The 23111-nt window shown below is 36.5% G+C and overlaps 1 protein-coding gene across 2 annotated transcripts in view; it reads left to right on the top strand.

Annotated features, from left to right (window-relative positions):
* PDE10A (phosphodiesterase 10A) overlaps positions 1 to 23111 on the top strand; it is a 180374-nt gene that overhangs the window by 109805 nt on the left and 47458 nt on the right. For both annotated transcript variants that reach the window (XM_008504991.2, XM_030448590.1), the window contains exons 4-6: positions 7449 to 7569; positions 9496 to 9545; positions 22818 to 22958. In XM_008504991.2, coding sequence (XP_008503213.2) covers positions 7449 to 7569; positions 9496 to 9545; positions 22818 to 22958 — 312 coding nt within the window. The remainder of the gene's footprint in view (positions 1 to 7448; positions 7570 to 9495; positions 9546 to 22817; positions 22959 to 23111) is intronic.

Genomic DNA, 23111 nt, shown 5'->3' with positions numbered 1-23111 from the left:
GGCAGCAGTACACAAAACTATACTTACTGAATAGATATACCACCTAACTTATGTAAACATAAAAATTACCTGAATAACAGTTTGTAACCTTTTCCCAACTTCATTATTGGTTTAATTAAATATTTTGACTTTTTTTTTTTTTCCACAAGCATTTCTTTATACCCATTGGTCATCAGAAAGTAAAAAGGAAAGAGGCAATAAAAAATCACCTTTATCCTGGCCCAAACCAGGACAATACTTGAAAATTCTGCTTATTATGTGAGCAAATGAAGTAATGTTTACAACATTCTTTAAGGAAATACGGTTTTCTTTTTTTAAAAAAAATACTGTATTTGAATACGGATGAGCTTTCCAGAAGATAAGTTATGGAGGTGACTGAAAAAAAGTTATAAAACTGAGTCTTTTAAATTAGAATGGTAACTGTGGACCTGTTTTTTTCATAATGCTACCTGAAAGGAAGGGAAAGCTCATCTGTTTCAACAAGTTATCAAACAATTTAGTTTGTTTATTTATTTTTGTGTACTACAGTGCTTATTTTTAAGAAGTGCAAAAGTGTTGCTGTTGGGAATTCTTTTTTTATAAAGCAATTAGTGATGACATCAGCAACTTATACATTTAAGATCAGTATCTTTATACCTCTGGTCCAGTATATGAGCATACCTAGCAGGAAATACTTTAGCTTGACATCTCAATCAAATATCAAGCAAACATTCAGACATTTAAGACTGCAAACAAGTGCTCTTTCATAATTTTCTTTTTTTTTTTTATGTGAAGGTTTTCTTAGTTAAATTTTGTCTTTAAATTTGTTCCCTCATGACTCTTGTTGTCAAGATTGTAGTTTTATATGAAAGAAAACTTGTGCTGGCTAGGAGCTTAATCAGGAGATTTTGGTTGTTTCAGATATAGCATCTATTTATGTGATGTAGTATTTTTTACAAAGACGAAAGTAACTGTCAGTCTTCAAAAAAGGCCAAGAAGAAGGACCCAAGCAACCACACACCAGTGATCCTCACCTCCATCCCTGGGAAAGTTATGGAGCATCTCATTCTGAAGGCCATCTCTAAACACTTGAAAGAAAAGAAGGTTATCAGGAGTAGCCAACATGAATTTACTAAGGGGAAATCTTTCTTGACTAACCTGAAAGCCTTCTACGAAGGCATGGCCAAATGGGTAGATGAAGGGAATGCAGTGGATATCATATACCTTGATTCAGTAAAGCTTTTGACATGGTTTCCCATAATATCCTCATAACAAAACTCAAGAAACGTGGGACAGATGATTGGACTGTGAGCTGGATTGATAACTGGCTCAACAACGGAGTTCAGAGAGTTGTGATCAGCAGCACAGAGCCAAGTTGGAGATCTGTGGCCAGTGGTGTTCCCCAGGGATCAGTACTGGATCAACAACTTGGATGAGGGGATGGAGTGTACCCTCAGAAAGTTTGCTGATGATGTAAAGCTGGGAGGGATCATTGATACACCAGGAGGCTGTGCTACTGTCCAATGAGATCTGGACAGGCTGGAGAGCCTGGCAAAAGTCAACCTCACGAAGTTCAGTAAGGACAAGTGTAGAGTCCTGCACCTGGGGAGGAAAAACACCAACCACCAGTACAGGTTAGAGGTCATCCTACTGGAATAGAGAAAGTCCTTGGAGTCCTAGTGGATAGTAAATTCTCCATGGGTCAACAATGTACCCTTGTGGCCAAGAGGCCCAATGGTGTCCTAGGGTGTATCAGGAAAATTGTGCTCAGCAGGTCTAGGGAGGTTCCCCTCCCCCCCTACTCTGCCCTAGTGAGACCACACCTGGAATACTGTATCCAGTTTTGGTCTCCCTGGTTCAAGAGAGACAGGGATGAAAAGCTGCGAATTAAGGGACTTGAACATCTCTTTTATGAAGAAAGACTGAGAGAACTGGAGCTGTTTAGCCTTGAGAAAAGAAGGCTGAGAGGGGATCTTATTAATGTCTATAAATATATGAGGGGTGTGTGTCGAGAGGATGAGGTAAATCTCTTTTCGGTGGTGCTTAATAATAGGACAAGGAATAATGGGTTTAAATGAGTTTAAAGTAGAACATGGGAAGTTCTGCCTCAACATGAGGAGAAACTTCTTAACTGTGAGGGTAATGGAGCACTGGAATAGGCTGCCCAGAGAGGCTGTGGTCTGCTTCTCTGTAGACTTTCAAACCCTAGCTGGATGTGTTCCTGTGTGGCCTGATCTAGGTTATTCTGCTTTGGCAAGGGATTAGATGATCCCTAGAGATTCCTTCCAAGCCCTGACCCTCTATGATTCTGAAAAGAAGACTGATGTTTGAGTACAGGTTGTCACATTTCAGTTCTCATGACCTAGGTGTTTCTAGTGAAATCCAATCCCTGTCTAAGCACATGGGTTTTTAATTTTTTTTTAGAAACTGCTATACAGGATTACTTGGACTCACCATTTGCAAGTCGTGGTGTTTTCACCGATAGATTAATTTAGGTGGTTTGATTAGTTATTAAGTGGTGATCTGAAATGCTAGCTGATGGAACCGGAGAATAGGTATTTTAAACTCCTCCTATGTACATGCCTAGCTACAGTCTTTGTTCTTAGTGATTTAAAGCCCTTCAACAACTGAGCTTTCTTACAGGAGCCTCTGTTTGTCCAATGGTTCCTAGTACTGGTCCAGGAATTGCTCTTATCTGAACAGCTGATTATGTCTTTTTTTTAAAAAAAAAAATGAATTTCATTTTGGTCTCATGTCTTTACTTTTTTGAGCCTTGTTTTATTTCTTGTTGGATTTTTTTTTTTTTTTTTTTTTTTTTTTAACCTGCTTACATGTCTAAGATTACATTTTTGGCCTCTGACACCTCTAGAGTGCCTTGCAAATGGATAGGGTAGCACTGGACAGACACAACATAGAATCATAGAGAATGGATAGAGAATGGTTTGGGTTGGAATGGACTTTGCAGATCATCTAGGTCAAACCCCCCTGCATGGGCAGGGACACCTCCCACTAGACCAGGTTGTACAAAACCCCATCCAACTTGGCCTTGAACACTTCCAGGGAGGGAACATCTCCAAATTCCCTGGGCAGTCTGTTCCAGTGTTTCACCATCCTCCCACTAAAGAATTTCTTCCTGATGTCTAGCCTTAATCTACCCTCTTTCAGTTTGAAACTGATCATCTTTGTGGCCTTTCTTCTGAGTCAACATATATTACATTAGCTCGCATAGCACTGCTGATGTCTTCCTTGCACATTCTGTCCAGCCAGCCTGCACAATAGCAAACTGAATAGGAGAAGTTTGGGATAGCACCAGAGACTGGACCTGAAGCACTGATTATGAAGATCCATATTGCTTTCCCAGGGCCTCTCTGCATTTCAGTCTGATAACACTTGAGTAGGTTGGTAAGGAGCCTTGAAAATTTTTAAGAAAACGCTTGGTGCTTGCTGGAAGAATTGATCCCTGCTTTCACAGAAGTCTGTTTCTGAGGCATACTCATATGACAGGTCAGCACCTTTTCCCATTTCCTGAGCAAAACACTTGCGCTGTCCTTCCCAAAGAGTTCTCTCCCAGAGAGCTACTGCTCTGGATCTCATAGCCCTGCAGTTGGCTGGAGGCTGCCTGCAGCAGTGGACAAGAATCTCTCTTTTGTGGTTCTTTCTGACATTCTCTGAAACCAGCTTACAATGCCAAAATTACACGTGAAAAATAACCAACATCAAAATTAATCTGGATGCGGCCACTTTATCCCATGTTTTGTGGTTTTCACAGTTGATTTGTTTGGTTGTTTTTTTGGTTTCATGTTTGTGGGTTTTTTTCTCATCCAGTGAAGTTCTGCATCTCCAAAGCATATTGGGCCATATTTCTCCAAGTTACATATGATTTGGGCTTTTCATTTACTCTAGCTTCCCCTTGCCTATGATAACATCATATACTATGAGGTCTGTAAAAGACATCTATCTGTTACAGAACAAGGCAATTGTTGCTGTGGAGCTCTGTAGTAGGGAGTAATTATTACCTAGGAACTTGCTATTCTCTTGCTCTTCAGGAGACATTTTAAGAAGTTAGAGAAAACAGATCAACTTCAGGATTATGTTGGCATTTACTTAGTCTGTGATGTATTAATAAAGGCTTTTTGTTGCAACAGAAGGGCTTCTTCTGTTCTGCAAGAGCTAAAAATGCCCCTGGCACAGCTATCCTATAACCATGAAAGCATGGAAATTAATTTTCATTTCAGTTTGTCATACATAAAATTTACTTTAGATATTAAATTGTGTCCTTGAATATTTTTGTGTGGCTTAATTGTTCAGAATGATGAATGCTTAAAGTTCATCTCTTTCTATGACATTTTAGTGTCTGCTTTCATGAAATGAAATGTTTGTAATTCTCAACCTTTTTGTTTATATCTAAGTCACAGCACTATTCTTAAATCTTCTGTCAGGGATTGCTATCTTTTATTTTACCACAATATTCTGATGACAGATAACCATACGAATATTTTTATATTAAAATTTATAAATATGAAAGAATGACATTTTTGCAGGATTTATATAAATATTTACAACAGCATTTCCATTCTCAATTGTATCATAGAAATATGATACCAGTATGATAGCACTAAACCAGTTTTTAGTCCACTTAAATTGTATTAATGTAATGTTGCTGGAATTCAGAGTTTTGTACCAAATTACCTGTTGACACAGAGTCTTAAATAGTAGGAAATCAGTAATGGGAACAAAGTATTAAGTAAAAGGAGTTGAGTGTTATTAATTTTTAAATTGCAAAGTAAACTACCATAAGAATTGAGAGAGTACTTATGCTATATCTAATGACAAATAGATATTCTTTTTCCACAAAGTGTTTTGAAGTTTTTTGAGAAATTACTTTCCTAAATTAAGTTTTACACCAAATATGCTCAGGTCTGTTAGGAACTCCTATGGATAGTGCTTGTACCGAGGTTTGCTGATGACGTATTCAGTGTTTAAATATATGGTTTCATAAAGAATATTGTGGCTTTTCAACCAAACATGATTGTGGTTATCCAATCTAAAAGTCCTAAAACCAAATAAAAAAAAACTTTTTTTCATTTCACTATAATAAAAATAACACCATTTTACAGCATGATGGAGTAATTTGTTGCTGGTGATTGAGCAAATCATAGAATTACTTAACTGTGAATCTGGACAAGTTCTATTCCTCTGGCCAGTTGTGGATCCACAGACTGTCAGCAATAGAAATATGCAGTATTACAACTATATGTACTGTGCAGGTACCATCTTTGTAGTAACGTGGATGCAAGCAATGATTTGTCCTCCTTTGAGAATGTTTGCAAGCTTATGTTACAGAGGTTTTGGTAATGGGCACATAGCTTATTTTGAAATTACTATGCACACTGAACTGCTGCTTAATTACAGGCAAAGTTATTAATCTGCTAGGGTGGTTATGCCAGGGGGCTCTGGTAATGCATTTCCTTAATATATTAGCTTTAAACTTTGAGTGTGCATCACGGGTGAAGAGATATATATTTATTTCCAGGAGACATTTTTCCACATGATAAAGACTTTATGCGTGCTTGATTGGCTATTGTTGCCTTACATGGCTACGTATATCTCTGCAGGTCTGTTAACATGTATGAATAACATAATCTCTTGATTGCTATTTTTCTATTGTATGGCTACTTACCGCTATATTGCAAGTATCAAAATTCCACTTTTATGAAACTGTTATTTTATTTTCCTACTGAGGAATCATGTAGTGGTAAATCTGGGACACAACAGAGGACAGTCAATGGAAGCTTACCAGCTGCCATATGGTGCTAATAATGGTAATGGTATGCTGTATTGTAAACCTCAGACTTACAGCAGTTTATGCATATATGCAGCATGACCTTATGCTGTCAAAATTTATAATCATCACATCAATTTATAAAAAGAATTATTAAGTGTTATATTTGTTAAATGCTAGGAACATTTTGGACAACTTTGGTCTCAAGTGTTCTAATGTGTCCATCTGGAGCAATAGATGAGTACAATACCATGAGTTAAGAAGGGGTCATGGCAAAGATTGTATGTTCTCCGAACCTATTTTAAAGTCAAGATTAAGATCTGCTTAATCTAAAGGAATTAATTAGTATTATCAATAAGGACTTGATTTTTTTGTTGGTGGAGTTAGTGAGATTTTTTTTGCAGATTAAGAAGCCAGGTGTATCCTCTCTATTCATGACATAGAGTGTTGTATGTAGAAACAGAGGAAAGTAATAGTGGAAATAAAAGTTATAGCATGGGATATATTGTGTAAATTATGGGCTTAATACATCAGCATATGTGCAATTTTACCTGAATTTACAGACAGGGAAGATCTGGAGAGCAGAGTTATGTATATGCACAAAAGCATGAAAGTGGTGCGTAGACTGTGGTACTCTGAACCTTCATGGTGTTTTCCATAGTACAGTTTACATTTGTCTGGTCGATATTACATTTGATTCTGAAGTATGAATGAGCAGGGAAATAATTCTTAGTCTCTCAATTAACGTTATTTCATCTAGATATCACCGGCTTCATTTTTAGTTTCAGCACCATAATTTACTGCATCACCGAGTTCAATAAGTAACTGACTGTATTACTTTCTTCAGTTACCACATTACCAGTTTTGGGCAGGGTGATGAATCTTTACTTACTGCCAAGTCTTGCTTTCTGTGAAACTGTTCTTCATGATGCTGTCATGCTACACAGGCACATTTACTGCCAGTTTTGTCAGCCCTGCAGGACTTGTTTTCAGGACTCAGGATAACAAAATGCAGCTGGGCCCCTGACAGGAGGCTGCATCTCATTATGAGATTTTCGCCATGTCATACTCTTTCATCGTCAGCACTCTGTGGGTCCCATCTAAACATCCTAACTCATTTGTAATCTCTTGCTGGCTGTCAGCTGTCTTTAGCTGAAACAAATGGCTCTTAGGCCAAAGTGCCTAGCATGTTTTCAACTAATGCAATTTCTGTGCTTTGATTTCTTGGTGTTAATTGTTGCTGCTGAAGGGCTGAGCTCCTTGAGCTGCCTCCTCGAGGCTCTGGTGCTTGGCACAGTTATGCATCTGGTTCATGAATTTAAGGTGGAAGATGCTATGGAAGCTAGCTAGTATGAACTTAAAAGTCAGGAGAAGAAGGTTACCTACCTTATAATTGTTGCATCTATATTTCTTGTTGAGACATTGTCATGTGACCTGGGCCAAGTTTAGATGACTACTAATTGCTCAGGGTGTACTTGGTACACTTTGAACAAATCTCTAACAGAGCAAAGTGGAGTGCTCTGCCTCTTGCTCAGTAGTGACCCAGCTTGTCAGGCAGCTGGATTAGGACAGTTGTGATTGACTCTTCATTGTGGTCTCAACGTATTCTAAATTAATTTATATGTTTTAAATTTGCAAAATACATCTGAGTTATTCTATAATGTTCTTTTTGGGTTTGCTTCCGTAGTACCAGGATACGAATATGCAAGGTGTGGTGTACGAATTGAACAGCTACATAGAACAGCGCCTGGATACGGGAGGAGATAACCAACTACTTCTGTATGAACTGAGCAGCATCATTAAAATAGGTAAGAAAGAGAATCAGGCATCTGAGCTGTTACTTTGCATCAGTGCACAGTGCATTTCTTACCTGGGTAAGACAGGTAATGAATGACAGGTAATCAATGAAGACAGGTATTGAGGGTAATAGTGTTTTCTTTGGATGTTTCTCAGTTCTTCACCCTCTGTCCCTCAGTGAATCCCTGGCTGCGCTGAAGTGAACTTCATCTTTGGAGGGAGCTGTGTATCCAGTACCAAAATTTGAGTCCCCTGTTAAGTGAACTAAAGAATAAACTATTCTGGTGATGATGGTGTTGCAATGTCAATGTGAAAGCAGAAAAACCCAACAACCTATTGATAATATCACTGCATACTTGAATTCCTGAAGCAATACTGAGATGTTACTGAAACGGGGTATATCTTTTGCATGTTGTCAAATTGCATTCAGTTGTTTAACCTTTTTTTCTATGTGGTTAAAGTACTTTTTGTGGCAAGAAAATAATTTACCTGATCAAAAACTAAAAAATAAAACAAAAAAATTTGCAGTAACAATATGTCTAATTTGGCTTCTTTTTAGCCAGAGTGGATGTACTCAGAATTCAATAGGAAGTAGTAGTATGTTCAATTTAGCTTTCAGTCAGCTCTGTAGAAAGGTTTTAAAATCCCTGCTACTTATTGTTTTCTAGTGATGAATACTAGTTTTGGCTCATATACATGAGGTTTTGAAAGGACCACTTCTGTTCACTGGTTTTTCTTAAATGTTTATTTGGATATCAGTGCCCAGGTCAGAGCAAATCAGCCTATATTTTATAATACACAGAAAGCAAGGGGCTTTATAAGACAGGTTCTGCTTATATTTTACAAGTTTTTTTTCTTTTGTAAAGCAGATGATATTTAAAAAAATCTATTTCCTTTACAGTGTCCATTTTCCTCATAACTCAATGTGTTTCCATACTGCAGGTGAAGGATTTAAAATCTGAATGTAAATTACTATGCCCTGAATTCTCTCGCTAATGTTTTAGAGTTGACAATAAGCAAGTAAATAACAATGGGATTTTTTTCCTTCTGTCAAAGAAAGGCAGAAAGTCAGTTAATTTGATTACACACAAGTATAATTACTTGCCTGAAATGTTTTAAATGTGTTCTTGTGTTCATTCATAAAAAACTAGTAGCAGCGATGTACATTTACTGGTTTTAGTGTTTATTAACTGTTAGAAAGACCAGCAGAATTAAAACCAAAGTGTAATGTGTAAACCAGAGTACAGAACATTTGACTGCTATCTTCTCTTTTGATTCTGAGAGTTTTCATGTTAGCAATAAGTTACAATGGTTTGTTGACTTTCAACTTTTGAGAGTTTAAGGAACTGGACTTTGTTTCATACAACAATCTGAATCTGGCAGAAATCTGACAAGTATAAACTTTCCGGTGTGTGTCCATGTTTTTAATATGGAGCAGATGAAGAAAATAGGGTTTTTTGAAACACATTTTTATAGCAATATTTGCGATGTCTTGTTTTTCTGTAATTTTGTATCTTAAGGCAGGGACTAATAGAGCTTACCATCTATGAATGGTATTTATTTTACTCATTGAAATAATAATGTTATCTCATTGATTATATTGTTAAGACATATTCTTACATTACTTGTATACTGTCATATGAATTATTTTGAATTTACAGACATTAGGCCTTGGAATAAGAATAAGCTGCATAAAGAGGTTGTTCCTAATTATGTCTTAGAATGTAGTAAATGACAATGGGGAAAACAAGAATTATCTCATACCTCTAACTTTGTAGGGTCTGGGAAGTTTCAAGAGACAGCAATAGAACTCCACCTTTAGAATTGTAAATGTTTCTCCCGAATGGAACTGAATCTGTGGTTTCACCTCAGAGGTCTTGTGTAAGTTTGATTTCCCCCTGTGAGTACAATTATTTCTTTTGTTATTGCTTTGGCAGCTACAAAAGCTGATGGATTTGCACTGTATTTCCTGGGAGAATGCAATAATGTAAGTATACTGGATTAAGATGCTACTTTTCTGTGCAATTACAAGAACATTTTCCAATTTGTCAATGAGATTTTGATTTTACTTTGCATGTCATTTAGCAGGAAATATTATCTGGGTGCTAAATATTACTTTTGTTATTATTAGTTCTGTAAAATAAAAGTTGATTGAACATAGTGGTAATGAAAAAATGTTTCCTGTGTTTAGATCCTTAGCCTTTTTAATTTTTTATAAGATTTGGCAGTAGTGCTGTTGTTTCTCTGACTGCAGCAACTTAACTCATTATTATCCCCATTATTGATTGTCTTTAACAAACAGGAAACCTGGATTTGCCCTCAGCATAACCTGTTTCATCTAGTTACCTCTTTAAATATTTATTATTGTTTTATTTTAATGTTATCAGGTCTTCTGTTAAACTGCTAGCAGAAAGTTGATAGTGTGATAATGTAAAATTCAGATCTTGTTTTTAGTTAGCTTGAAATAAATTTTACATTTAAAATTTATGAATGAAATCAGTTTCTGGTGTAAAAAATTGACTGAAACTGAGCCCTATATTTGCTGTTTAAGTATTTTGTATTTAGAATGCATTCCATTTCTTTCTACATGGATAGATTTGGACAGTTACCAATATACAAGATTTTGTAGTCACTTCAAATGGCTACCAAGAAGGAAATGCAGTTTACACTTCACAAATTTTCAAATAATTCACATTTTTAAAGCAATATTATGACTTTCTTGCATTCAAGAAACAGATTAAACTCTTCTTTCTGAAAAATTATGAGGGAAAATTTTTTTTTGTTTTGTTTTGTTTTTTGTTTCCTTGCTTTAAACAGCCAGTTTTAATAGTTTATTTTTGCATAGCACATGCCCTTTGTAAAATACTTGCATTCTGAAAAGGGGTAAGAAATAAACCTTTTAAACAATAGAAATAGAAATGAAGATTTATAAACCTGCAGGTGTCTTGAGCCTTGCCTGAGAAATTTTTGCTTATTCAAATAGGTAATGCCTATTTTAAAGGATGTGGAACTTTCTTAAAAGAAATGGAAATGGGTTTTAAATGGGTTTTACTTTTTTTTTTTTTTCCATTTAATGATTGTTTCATATAATAAAGATAACCCATTTTACTATTTGGAAATGAGTTCTGTAAGTATGAAAATAGGATGTGTTTGTTAATAGCCATTTCACTAAGGTGTGCAGTTTAAGCAACACGTTGGTCACCCCTTGTGAATGCAATATTTGGTTCTCAGTAGCAGGTGACTGTCCACTGTCATGGGTGGGGGCTGATGCAAATGGCCATGGAACATTATAATTATTATTACTATTATTATTTTTAATAATCTGTTAGGCAGTTGAATCTGTTTGCTTCCCAGTATAACTCTTCCTGAAAAAGTTCCAACCACTGAAAACACACACATTGACTTTATTAGCCAGTGCTATGTAGCTGTATCTCCCCAAATGGAATGTTTTTCATGTAGTTATTACAGGGACTGATCCCAAGTCCTTTGAAGTTAGTGTGAGATTTTCCATTCACGGTATTGGGCCTTGGGCCAGACTCATGTTTGTAATCTTTTAACTAAATGGTAATGCAGTAGTCTACTTTTTGTAAGAAACTATGACTGAAAATCAATTTGGGTATCTTTGTCTCTTCAATATTGAATGTGAAGGATGTGTCCAAGTGAGATTAACTGTTTTCCAGGATATATTGGCAAGCTATTTTTACTTATTTTCATTAAGTATCCTTTTTAAATGGGAACAAAAAGACTCTGCATAGCATAAATGGCAGAAAGGAGCTAATTCTTTGAGATTAAGTTTCAAAAATTAAAAAAACTCTTGGAATCAGTGTAGACAAAGTAGTTGAACACCTCTGGTCACATGTTGAAAAATGCCCTCTATTTTTCTGTGCCTTAACATTCTGATGCTTGGTTTGTGACTTAAGTTACATGAATTCAGCTAAATTAATTGTTTTCTTTGTTCAGTTTTGTCGTTTGGCTTTTTGTTTGCTATCTTGAGAAATATACACAGATCTGCTCGTATTTACCCAGTCAGCGGCCTCATGTTTCAAAGCAAGACCTGATGCTGGATTCATTTCCATCATGCTTTCAAAGAAATAATTTGTGTCTGAACACAGCTTTTCTGGGGTGTGTGTACGTGTCTTTGAGAATTAGGTGCTGGGAGGGGATTCTGTAAGAATGGAGGAATTGTGTTGATAAGTAGATAGCTACTTTCTCTCAGATGATTTTGTAATGTTTAGTTATGTGTGTTCTGGCTATATTCTGTGTATTCTATAAGGAACTTAAGGTCAAAACTGAAGCAAAAGTACTAACTTTATTTCAGCTCCCTCTGTAAATATGCGTAGCTACGCTTGTGCCTGTTTAAAGAAATCCAAATTTGACAATCTTGACACATGATAACCATTTCCCTTTGTCCCCTCACTATGCACCTGTGCAAAAAACCCTACCTTAGCTTTCCTGTAGGCCCCCTTCAGCTATTGGGAAGCCTCCTCAACTTCCTCATCCTATCTTCATAGGGCAGCTGCTGCTGACCATTTTAGTGGCTTTCCATTGGACATGCTCAAGGACCTTTCTGTCCTTATGTTGAAGAGTCCAGAATTGGACACAGTACTCCAGGTGGGGTCTCACAAGAGCAGAGTACAGGAAGAGAATCACCTCCCTTGACCAGCTGGGTACACTTCTTTGGATGCAGACCAGGACATGGTTGGCTTTCTGGGCTGCAAGTGCATTGTGACAGCTCACCTTAAGCTTCTGGTCCACCATCACCTCCAAGTACTTTTTGTCAGGGCTGCCCTAAGTACTTTCTCCTCCCAACCTGTATTTGTGCATGGGATTGCCTCGACCCAAGTGCAGAACCTTGCACTTGGCACTGCTGAGCTTCAGTTTGCAGGACCCCACTTCTCAAGCCTGTCCAAGTCCTTCTGGAGGGCATCTCTTCCTTCCATCATGTTGACTTAACCACACAGTTTAGCACTGTCAGCAAACTTGCTGAGGGAGCATTCAATTCCACTGTTCACATCACCAACAAAGATGTTAAATAGCACTGGTCTGAGTGCTGACCCTTGAGGAACACCCCTCGCCACTCACCTCCATTTGGACAATGAGCCATTGAGCACAACTCTTTGGGTGTGACCATCCAATGGTCACCCATCGTCCATCCATTGAATCCATATTCTTCCAGTTTAGAGACCAGAATGTCGTGCAGGACAGTGTCAAATGTTTTGCACATAGTCTGGAATGCTTTGCAAAAATTATTATTACCATAACTCCCTTTAGGTTAAATAGTGAGTTTCTAATTAGGATATAAGATAACTTCCTTTTACAGAAATTCTAGGTCTTCAGAAAATGAAAACCATCAAGTGTTTACTGCATCCTGTGTGGTCTTATTTCTTAATACTGAGAGAGCTGCTGTGTCATTGCAATTGGTTTTTTTCATGGGTTACTTGGGATTAATTATAAATACTTTTTGGTGCAGTAAGGACAGCACTTCCCTTACATGAAAATTATATTAGAAATTAAATAAAATTTGTTTAATGTGAAGAAAAACTCTTATGTTATCTGGTCCTTTTCTTTCTACAAGACACAGATGATGCACTAGCTCTTAAAAGAGGACCTAGTCTGAGAAAAAATTCCTTTTTAGTTTAGCAGCACAAATGTCCATTAAAATACCTATCTGCATATGAAGTTTCTTTATGGCCTCATTTTGTTTCTCTCTACTGAAGTATACAAAACTAAATCTTGACTTTTATGAAGAGCTGGGTGGCAGCGTAAATGCAAGGCAGTTTGTGCTGTCAGGTCAAATGCCTTCAGGACCTTCGCTTGAGTGAATTTGCTTGAAATGGAAGATGCCATACCAATTGTAGTTACAGTGCATTTCTTTGTGCAAGTATTACACAGAACTGGTGTCAGGATGTGTGTGGCCATATGGCTTATTTCAGCAACCTTCTTGTTGTTCAGATTGCTTGGCAGCACTAGAACGAGTCCCACTCCTTTCTAAGGGTATTTTGATAGTAAGGTTCTACTTTTCAAATGATTGCCTCCGAGAAGGCAAGTATCACTCTCATAATCAACTCCTTCCTCCCCTATGAAGTTGACTTATGTGTCAGAAATTGGTTTTGCATATGCTCTACGTATGGTAGAATGCATTTCAAAATATTAAGGTACTAGAAACAATATAGCTTCCTCATCAGGGTCCAGTCATCTCAGCAGCCCTGTGCCCACAATGCCTTTGGCTCTTGAACTTTTTCCTTATCTAAGAAATTTTCTTCTTCTATGGGTTAGTGCAGTTATGCAAATAAAATTATTTATTCTTAATGTACGTAACAGAAATTTTGCAAACACTGTATATTGGTGACCAGAAACACAAAGCAAACAGGAATGTTTCAGAACTCTGCAGCAAAAGACTTCTTTATTTCAGTTTTCTCCTTTATTTCTTATGGGGATGAATATGGTTCATGATTCTTATATTATGACCTTAACTGAATGTCATTTTCAGACATGACAAAAAGAATTTACTGAAATCATAATACTGGCTGGTGAGTGTGTTTATATCAATGTGCCTAAGTCTCATGCTAGCTGGGAATGAATTCAAGTCCATAGACTAATATCTTTACAAGAGAGTACTTATAAAATACTTATCACATCTACGAAGTTTCTAATGTATTATCATGTTATCTGATTCTTCAGATGTGTCTTCTTTATAGTCATTATTTGTGTGAGTAATTCACCTCATGATTACATTGTGATTCCTACATAAAGATGTGTGACTTTGAATATAATAGACAGTAGCTTTTACTAGGTCTTATGAGCATTACTTAGTTCCTAAAACTGCAAATTCTGTTGACAAACAGATCATCCTTGCTTCAGATAGACAGTTTCAATAGCTTTATTGTGAGAAATAATTATGTGAGGCCACAAGTATGTGCACACGCTGTGCTTCAGGGTGTATCTTAAACTAATCTGGAATTTGTGGTCTTGCAGAAATTATTGCAGCTTGATGTGCACTGCCACCTAGTGAATTTTTGGGGTGGGTGATTTCAGTTACTAAGAACCAAGTTGAAAACATCCAATACTTGCTGTCTCAGGTTTTTGTACTGGACTAAGGCAAATTATTTTGAATACAAAGCCATGGTCTCTGAAGTCTAAGACTTTTAAAGGTGTTTCCAGGTGAAATCTTTCCACCTGCAAGTCAATCCATAAAATGTTGTTCTCTATCCTCAAATCAGTCCTAACATCACATATTACATATAGATGAAGTGGAAGAAGTCTCTTGCTTTCTTAATTTGCCTATGAATAGTGATGCTCAGCAGAGAGAAAAAGCTGTTGGTATCTGAGTTTAACTTGAAGTCAGTAACTTACCAAATTGAAAGAAATTAGATAAATAGCTGTCAATATATATCTTAGTGAAATTTTGGTCCTATTTCATTTAATATTTGGGTAAATGGACTTGTGGAATATGATAATCATGAATATACTGTAGTTGGAATTGAGAAATGGTTAGAAAACTAGATAGAGCTTGTGTTTAAGGAAGAATATAGACATAATAAATTTGCACATTCCATGAAATTGGAAAGTACTGCAAATGTGTTTGTAGGAACAGCTTTCAATTCAAAACTATATTGAGAAAATGGTTAGAACAAACTGGACAGTGTTTCAGTGTGGGCAGGTTCTGGGCTCTCCTTAGGTCACCTCTGTGTAAGGTGCTCAATGACTTTGAGAAAGATTCTGGGGTTTTCAGTTAAGGTAAAGACTCAGTAATATTGTTGCTTTAGCAAAAGAAGGCACTGTTCTATCAGCAGAGTCTTCATGTAAAATAATTTCACATTCCTCTTTCTATTGCTAAGGTTTCCAGTCAAATAATACATCTGGTTTAAGTACGACACTTAAAAAAAAAAACCAAACTGGAGGAGCTGAAGTGAGTCCAAGCGATCAAGGGAGAGCAGGGAGAATGGTCAAAAAGAACTGGTATTGATCATTTTAAAAAAAATAAATGTTGAGGGGTGAAGATGTACCTGGATAAGGCAGAGAGAAAAGGAATAATATGTTTGGAGAGAGGAGGTTGTAGCAAGGTGGGGCTTGACCTCTCCTCCTGAGTATCAAACAATAGGACAAGAGGAAATAGTCTCAAGTTGTGCCAGGGGAATCTTCTAGACTTTTGAAGAAATTTCTTCACTGAAAGGCTTATCAAACACTGGAGCAGGCTGCCTGGAGAGGTGCAGCCTCCATCCCTGGAGGTGTTTAAAAGATGTGTAGATGTGGTGCTTAGGAACATGGTTAAAACACTGGACTTGGTAGAGTTAGGTTAATTGCTGGTAGAGTTATGTTTGTTTGATTCAATGATCTTAAAGGTCTTTGCCAAACAGAACAGTTCTGTGATTCTTCTCCATAGCTACAGCATGTAGGGCATGAAGGTCACTGCCTTGAATTGGCATTAGTAAAGCTTCCCCAGTTATGACTACAATTAAAGGTCAGGGATCCTCATCCCTGGAGCTGTTTGAGAACTGTCTGGACACACATCTTTGAGAAAAACACTTAGCTGAATTTGCCTTAAAATGGAAGGGATGGAAAAAAGGTGTGTCAACTTAGTTTTCTGTGTCAATGAACTGGTATAAATTGTGATGGGTTTCAGTTGAGTAAATCATCTGTAAGGTTTCCAGGAATGAAGTGCAGTTTGAAATTGATGCCATTAAAATGGATGAAAACATTTTTTAAAGTCCCCAAAATACCAGTTGTTTTATGGAATATGAGTGCATCGTCTTGTTTTCTTAAGTATCCAACATTTGTACACAGAATTTAGTTTAAAACTGCAAATCTCCTCTCAAGTACACTGTCAGTTATTAAAGAAGGATATATGAAATTTTTATAAACAACAGAGGTAGTTGCTTGAAATTTTTTCTGCTTTTATCCCTTTGTGCTTCATGGAGTAGGATTTCTGCAGCTGTGTTTAAACCCATGACATAACTTCCTATGGCTCTTTAAAACTTTTGCATGATGGTGTTGGGCTACTACTTCAGCTTTGCCAGTTTACATATCCAAGGTTTTTGCCTGTGGACACTTTCCAAATCAGTTCTCTTTCATTGATTTTCTGGTTCATCACTTCTTATTGTGATAAGTTTTATTCCTGAAAAATATCTGGCTGTAGGGCACAGTCTTTATACATAACTATTTTATTTTGTCATTAAGTTATCATTAGGCTGTGTGGTGTTAACTGTAGGTTGTTCCATCCTTTAACAAGAGTAGAAATCCATTATTCATTGTTGTCATGGAACAGGATGTGAACAGAAAACCCTATTAAGCTCACTTAATATTGCTTAATTTTTAAATTTGTTTCCATTTTTATTTTTATTTTCCTTTTTTTCCCCCAACCAGCAAGTCCTATAGCAATGTTTGGTATTAAGGCTTTCGTTTTTGTCTGGTGAATATTAAATTATTTTCTATTATGCATTTTTAGTGCCAGTTTTATCAGCAAAAATCACTGTGGAAGAAACTAGATCAGAATCCATTCACCCTTACCACCAAAACAGTTTGTTAATGGAATGCTTGTCACATATGTGCTCTTTCCCTCATTCTAATCATTAAAGATGACTCTTACCCAGACCTCTTTTCTGCAAAGAAATTTTAGAAAAAGCAGTTTATGATTGAACAACTGAACAGTTTCTGCAGTGTGAGCAAATAGGTGTTTGCAGTTTAAATCTAACCCTGGCAAACTTTGTATAGTTTGTTGAATGGTTTCTGGCCTTTGTGGATTGGGATTTGGTGTTGTGCCAGATTCTGACGGGCTACACACCAACAACCACTAGAAAAATAGAGTCAATTACACCTGTAGTTGACCTCATCATCAGAAGAGCCAAAGACTGAGGGCACCTGAAAATTGTAAGTAATTTCTTACACTGTAAGATTATCTGACAGAAGTGCTGATGGTATTGTGTTATGAAACTTGAGCTGCTACTCCTCATCTTTTCTTTTACGGGCATTTTTATCTGCTTCTTCTGTCAGACATTACATTTTCAGTAGAAAAAAAAACCTCTGGGGCCAAGTTGCGACAGAATGACAAGATGAACATCAGTAATTCTTCATGTGCATGCTCTTAGCTTTAACAAATGAGGAGTAATGAGAGCTTTTTCCATCACAGTGAAAGTTAAAGATAAATTATTTCATAATTCCAACAGACTGTGTGCATGGCATCAAGAAGAACACCAAAAGCCATGGTATTGTGGCTTATCGAATATATACTAATTTTGTTATGTACCTGAAAGCCAAGTTTGCTGTGTTTAGCTGTGGACTGAGAATGTTGTCCTGTCAATATCCCTCGAGAACTGACTACAGTATACATTGTTCTGCATTCCTAGAGACTGGAAGACTTGATTAATGTATTAGCATAATATATTAGCATTGTTTAAAGCCATTAGAGATTGTGATATATTGCTTATACATAAAGGGCCAATCAGACCTGAAAGGGTGAATTTTGTTACATTTCTTTGTGTTCACCAGTGGTTGAATCATTGTTGTAATTTGTTTTGTATTTTTTGTTTTGGATCAGCTTTCTTTTTTAAGCATCTCTTGCTCTCTCTGGTCATGGTGAGGCCATCACTGGATTCCAAGCCATACTCTAATATCAGTCAAAATTAACAGGAGGTTTTTTCACTGGAGACTTTCTCAATGTCAATTAAGAGTTTAAATGAGGAGGGAAGAACTAATTTTTAAGATTTTGGGCTCAGCTGGAACAATCTGTCATGTCACAGAAGGCAGGAAAGAAGGCACTTTGTGCACTCTGAGGTCCCAACAAGGTATTGGAAGTTTCTGGTGTCAGACTTAAGTGTTCCCTGCCTAACTACATTTAAAGAAAGAAGCCCACCTTCTTCCATATGGAACTTTTGGAAGAAGATTGGTAATAAGGTAGTTGAGTTTGATGTAAGGAGATGCTATCTGTGCCTGGAAGGAGAGGAACATATCAAAATAGAGAACTGCAGGATCCCATGAGCTGCTGAGTGCCAGAATGCACAAACCTGGGAGCTTCAAAATGATTCACTCTCCAAGCCAGTGTTTGCTCTTTTGGTAGTTTATCAAACCCTGAATGACTCTCCCATCTTGGTTGCCATCTCCCTCATTGGCAGGAGAGGTATCTAATGCTCTCTCTGCAGTATTACAGAGTCACAGAATGGCAGGTATTGGAAGGTACCTCTGAAAATCATCTAGTCCAACCCCACTGCTAGAGCAGCATCACCTGGAGTGTAACACACACAAACATGTTCAGGGAGGTTTTGAATCTTTCAAGTATTTTTCAAGAAAAGAATCTTTTCTCCTTTTACTTCTGCCAGGAGAGGGACAGTGATATTGCAATATCAGAAAGAGCTGTTAATGATTCTACTACTAACTTAGATTCTCACTGGAAATTATTGCAATAAAATATACTGTGAGCAATACACAGGCATCTTGCTGTCTTCTTAATCTTCTCCTTTTACTGCATTGTGAGTAATCAGCATAGTATTTGGGAAATTATGGGACTGTATATTCTCACATTTCCTTTCTTTATTGACTGTTGTGGTTGAAAAATTCACTATTTCCTTATTTTGACCATTAATAGCTGTTTAGTGTCATGACTAGAAATTCAAACTTTTAATCTGTTTTTGAAGTAAGATGGTCAAACCCACTAAAGAAATGCAAGTAATTTGAAAGGACCCAATCCATCCATTTCATCATTTGCTTCTGAAGCTGTATGCAATATGTCTGCATAGGAACAATTGCAATTAATTTTTGAGCTGCTGAAGGATGATTTGAATGTGCATTTGCAAATTAAAAGAACATTGGAGTGATTTGTGGTAAGGAGAGAGCAGGTGAGCCCCAAATATCTGGCAGATTTAACATACTGATTTACTGGGTTTTGCTGCTTGGCTTTTTTTGTGTGTGCATGTTTTTGGTTTGGGTTTGCTTGGGTTTTTTTTTGTGTAGCACATTCTTGTAATTCATATGGAAAATCTCAAAATAACTTTTCTAATGTCATTCACTGTTAAAGGCCACTCTTATAAGAAGCAGTTGGTGTAAGGACGTTTGAAGAATAAGGCTGAGATTTGGCATCAGAATAAGCAGAAAATTTCAAGATTTCATGCACTTCTATCATAATGCAAGACATCAAAATGGAGTAATATCAGGCATATTCAGAAAAAAACTACTCCATGGAAGAATTATCTTTCCTTCCAACTGCATAAAATGTATGAAATAAATATGCTGAAATGATTTGTCAGAGCTAAAATACTATGTGGCAGCTCTATTTTTTCTTTTAAGGTAGTTTCATTCTCCTCTGTATTGCAATATTAGCAAACGAATAACTGGATGGAAAACTGTCTACCTTGTGTTCTGAGCTTTTAGAATCTTCCTGAACAAGATAAATACTCAGTTACTGGGTTTTGTCATAATCTAGAGTGGTTTTTTTCTGAACTCACTAAATGACCTAACTGTTGGACTCCTGATTCATCTTGGATAAACTTCATTCTTCTCTGGGCTATGAATTCTGCACTTTTCTTTGACCATTTGCATCTTTTCCCCTGCAGCATGAAGTCCAACTTTCTCCTTCCAAAAAATTATGAATCCATTACAGACAAGGTACTGTCATTGCTGCAGTTGTACCTACATATGGTACATTAATCAGCATCTCCTTAGTTTCCAAGCATTTCAGTATGTTCTTCTTGAAAATATTTAGTATGTTTTGTGATGTGCTTTTGCACATTTGCAGAATAAAGAAATTTTAATATGGCAGAATATATCTCATATTATCATTTCATGTTCTGCAGTTGGCAATGGATCCTGAATTTTCACATGCAAATGGTACTTCTATCCATGGTAGAAAACAGCCTCTGTTTTGTAATTTTCCCAATTGCATAGATCCCAAATCAGTAAAGTTCTATCTCTGGAGTCTCCTTTCTTTCATACTTGTGTTTTCTTGGTCCTGTCACCACCTGACTTGCAATACTGCTCTAAGTCATATCGCAGGCATTCTGTAGGCTATCTGGTGAGCTGTGAAGTTTGTGCTCAAATGTGGATTGGAGCCCCAGCTAAAATAACTGTTGTAGTTGTTGTAGTTTCCATCTGTAAAATGAGGATAGCATCACCGCCCAACTTCCAGGAGTTTTGCAATAATGTGTAGTTGGAGATTTTGAGGTACTCAGGTGTCACAGACATCTTAGGTCTAGGAAACAAAAGAGGAGAAATACCATTGATTTCACTTTGCCTAGAGTTCACTTAATTTCTTCAATGAATAAAGCCCATAGATTTATCATTTTTAGCTTTTCTATTGTTTGCTGATTTGGGGTTTTTTCCTGATGGTTTTGTTGTTGTTGTTGTTTTTTTTGTTTTGGGGTTTTTTTTTAATTGATTTTTTTCTTTTTTTTTTTCCCCTTTCATTAAGGGAACTAAATATTCATATAATGGCTTCGTATTTAAATAATAACAGTTGTAGTGTGAAACTCCCTACTTACTGCTAAGCCTAAGTTAAAATCTTAATTGGATGAACTAAAAGTTCTTTGTTCAGCCTTTCAAGGCAATGCTGAATTCTGAGCTCCTGGAATCTGGCCTACCTATGTACCTGCTTTTGTCTCTGTTACAGGAGCCTTTGTGAATGCTAAATGTAGGAGAGAGATTAGATGTAGTTAATATTAATCATCATAATCATTGATGCTGTAGTATCTTGGGTGCTTGAGCTTTGTAGCAATGCTAATGAATGCAAGGTCTGATAGTAAAATAAACTAGTGCAAAGTAGTGGTGCAACATGTGGCCAGTCTTACCAAGAATATTAGTAAAAGATTTTGTAGTGGCACAGTCATCTATCTTCTGAATTCTATGTGTAAAATTAAAAAAATAAAAGTTCTATTTTCATAGCAAAGGATCTTTGTTTAGAATATTTTATCACAATTCCTGTGTTTTAAGATCATAACTAAAAATCATATGGCTATTTAGCAGTAGTTACTGTAGGATCTCCCTGAAAGTGCTCCTGGTCTTACAAATTTATCCATGGTATAAATGGGATAATTTTTTATAGTAAATAAGAAAACACAACTTGCCAGTAGAAGGTGGGTCTCTGAGGTGGTGCTTTAGTTGTGTTAGTGTTTATGTACAAGGAGGGATGTACAAGAGATTACAAGCATTAAGCTGAAGTCTTGGAAATACAGATTTGAGCCCTGCTGTTCCAACACTTTGTGTGTCATTTGCCACATAATTTATTCTTCATGTGGCCAAATTCCCTTTTGTGTTAAAAGCATAATAGCTCTCTTATGCTGAATGGGATGTGACAATGACAAATGCTTTAAAATTTTGGGAGTCTCTGGTTCAGTAGTATTAGGAAACACATAAATTGATGGATGTGATGAGATAAAGGCAGAAAAATTAAACAAAAGATGAAACTTTTTGCTTGTTAAATGAGCTATTCTTGTTAACTATTGGAGACAAGTGGAATTCTTTTGTGGTTTTATGACTTTAAAATCAATTGTCAGTAACGGACTGCTTTTTTCAGGTTCATGAGGGGAAAATTTTAAGGTGACTGTGATAAGGACATTGTTTTTCAGCATTACACTGTTCCATAAAGTTCATTTTTCAACCAAAAACTAATTAAATTTTAGATTTGAAGAGTGTTTTGCACATAGAAGGGTTTGCAGGTTCAGCCTCTTTTGTGTGTCGAATTTTCCTTTTATAAAATAATGTTTGCATTCCCATACTTTCAGGTGGTGTTAGCTTGCTTAATATTTTTCTTATAGAACAATTATCACATGTTTCTGGTTGATTCTAATCAACTAAGGAAATACAGTGTTAGGATAATTAAATTACCTTTCCTTGGGATGACATGAACAGGAACTTTAAAGATTATCTCTACTTTTTTGAGTATTTTCCATTGGAATAATAAAAAAAGAACGCATCCTAAAAAAAACCCACAACAAACAACGTCTCTTACAAGGTAATACTGTTCTCTGTGAGTCATGTGGTGTACTATGTGTTCAAGGTAAATGCCATCCAACCCTTAATTTCAGTGGTGACTGAGCTCAGTGGAAGAGTTACCCACTGTCTGACTGGTGACTTGAGAGTGGGATTTCCTAACATTTCCAGAAACAGTAAGAGGAGTTTATCCAACTACTTTTCATTGTCTAGAGCTGAGTTTCTCTCCGTTATCTACTTTATTCAATTCTTTATATAGCTAGCACAAGTAACTCTGTAAAAGTAACCATGTTTTCTGATTACATTCTGGTTTGTTTTTTTTTTTTTTTCTTTTCCTTCTGACTAGAGCCTGTGCGTATTTACACCACCAGGAGCTAAAGAAGGACAACCACGGCTCATTCCTGCAGGGCCCATTGCCCATGGCACTACAGTATCTGCTTTTGTAGCCAGATCCAGAAAAACGTTGTTAGTAAAAGATGTTTTGAGGGTAAGAAGCTTTCTCTTTTTAATGAGATGATTACAGCATGTTCTTAGAATGAATATTTTGGTGCTGAAATGTTTATTAAGCTGAATGTATAATGATAGAATTTACATCTGTCTAGCTACTGAGGAAATATATTTGAGTTTGGATTAGCTAAAT

The sequence above is a fragment of the Calypte anna genome, chromosome 3 (assembly GCF_003957555.1).
Source record: "Calypte anna isolate BGI_N300 chromosome 3, bCalAnn1_v1.p, whole genome shotgun sequence".
NCBI lineage: Eukaryota > Metazoa > Chordata > Aves > Apodiformes > Trochilidae > Calypte > Calypte anna.
Note: the sequence above shows the minus strand (reverse complement) of the source record. Positions and strands in the feature narration are given on the sequence as shown.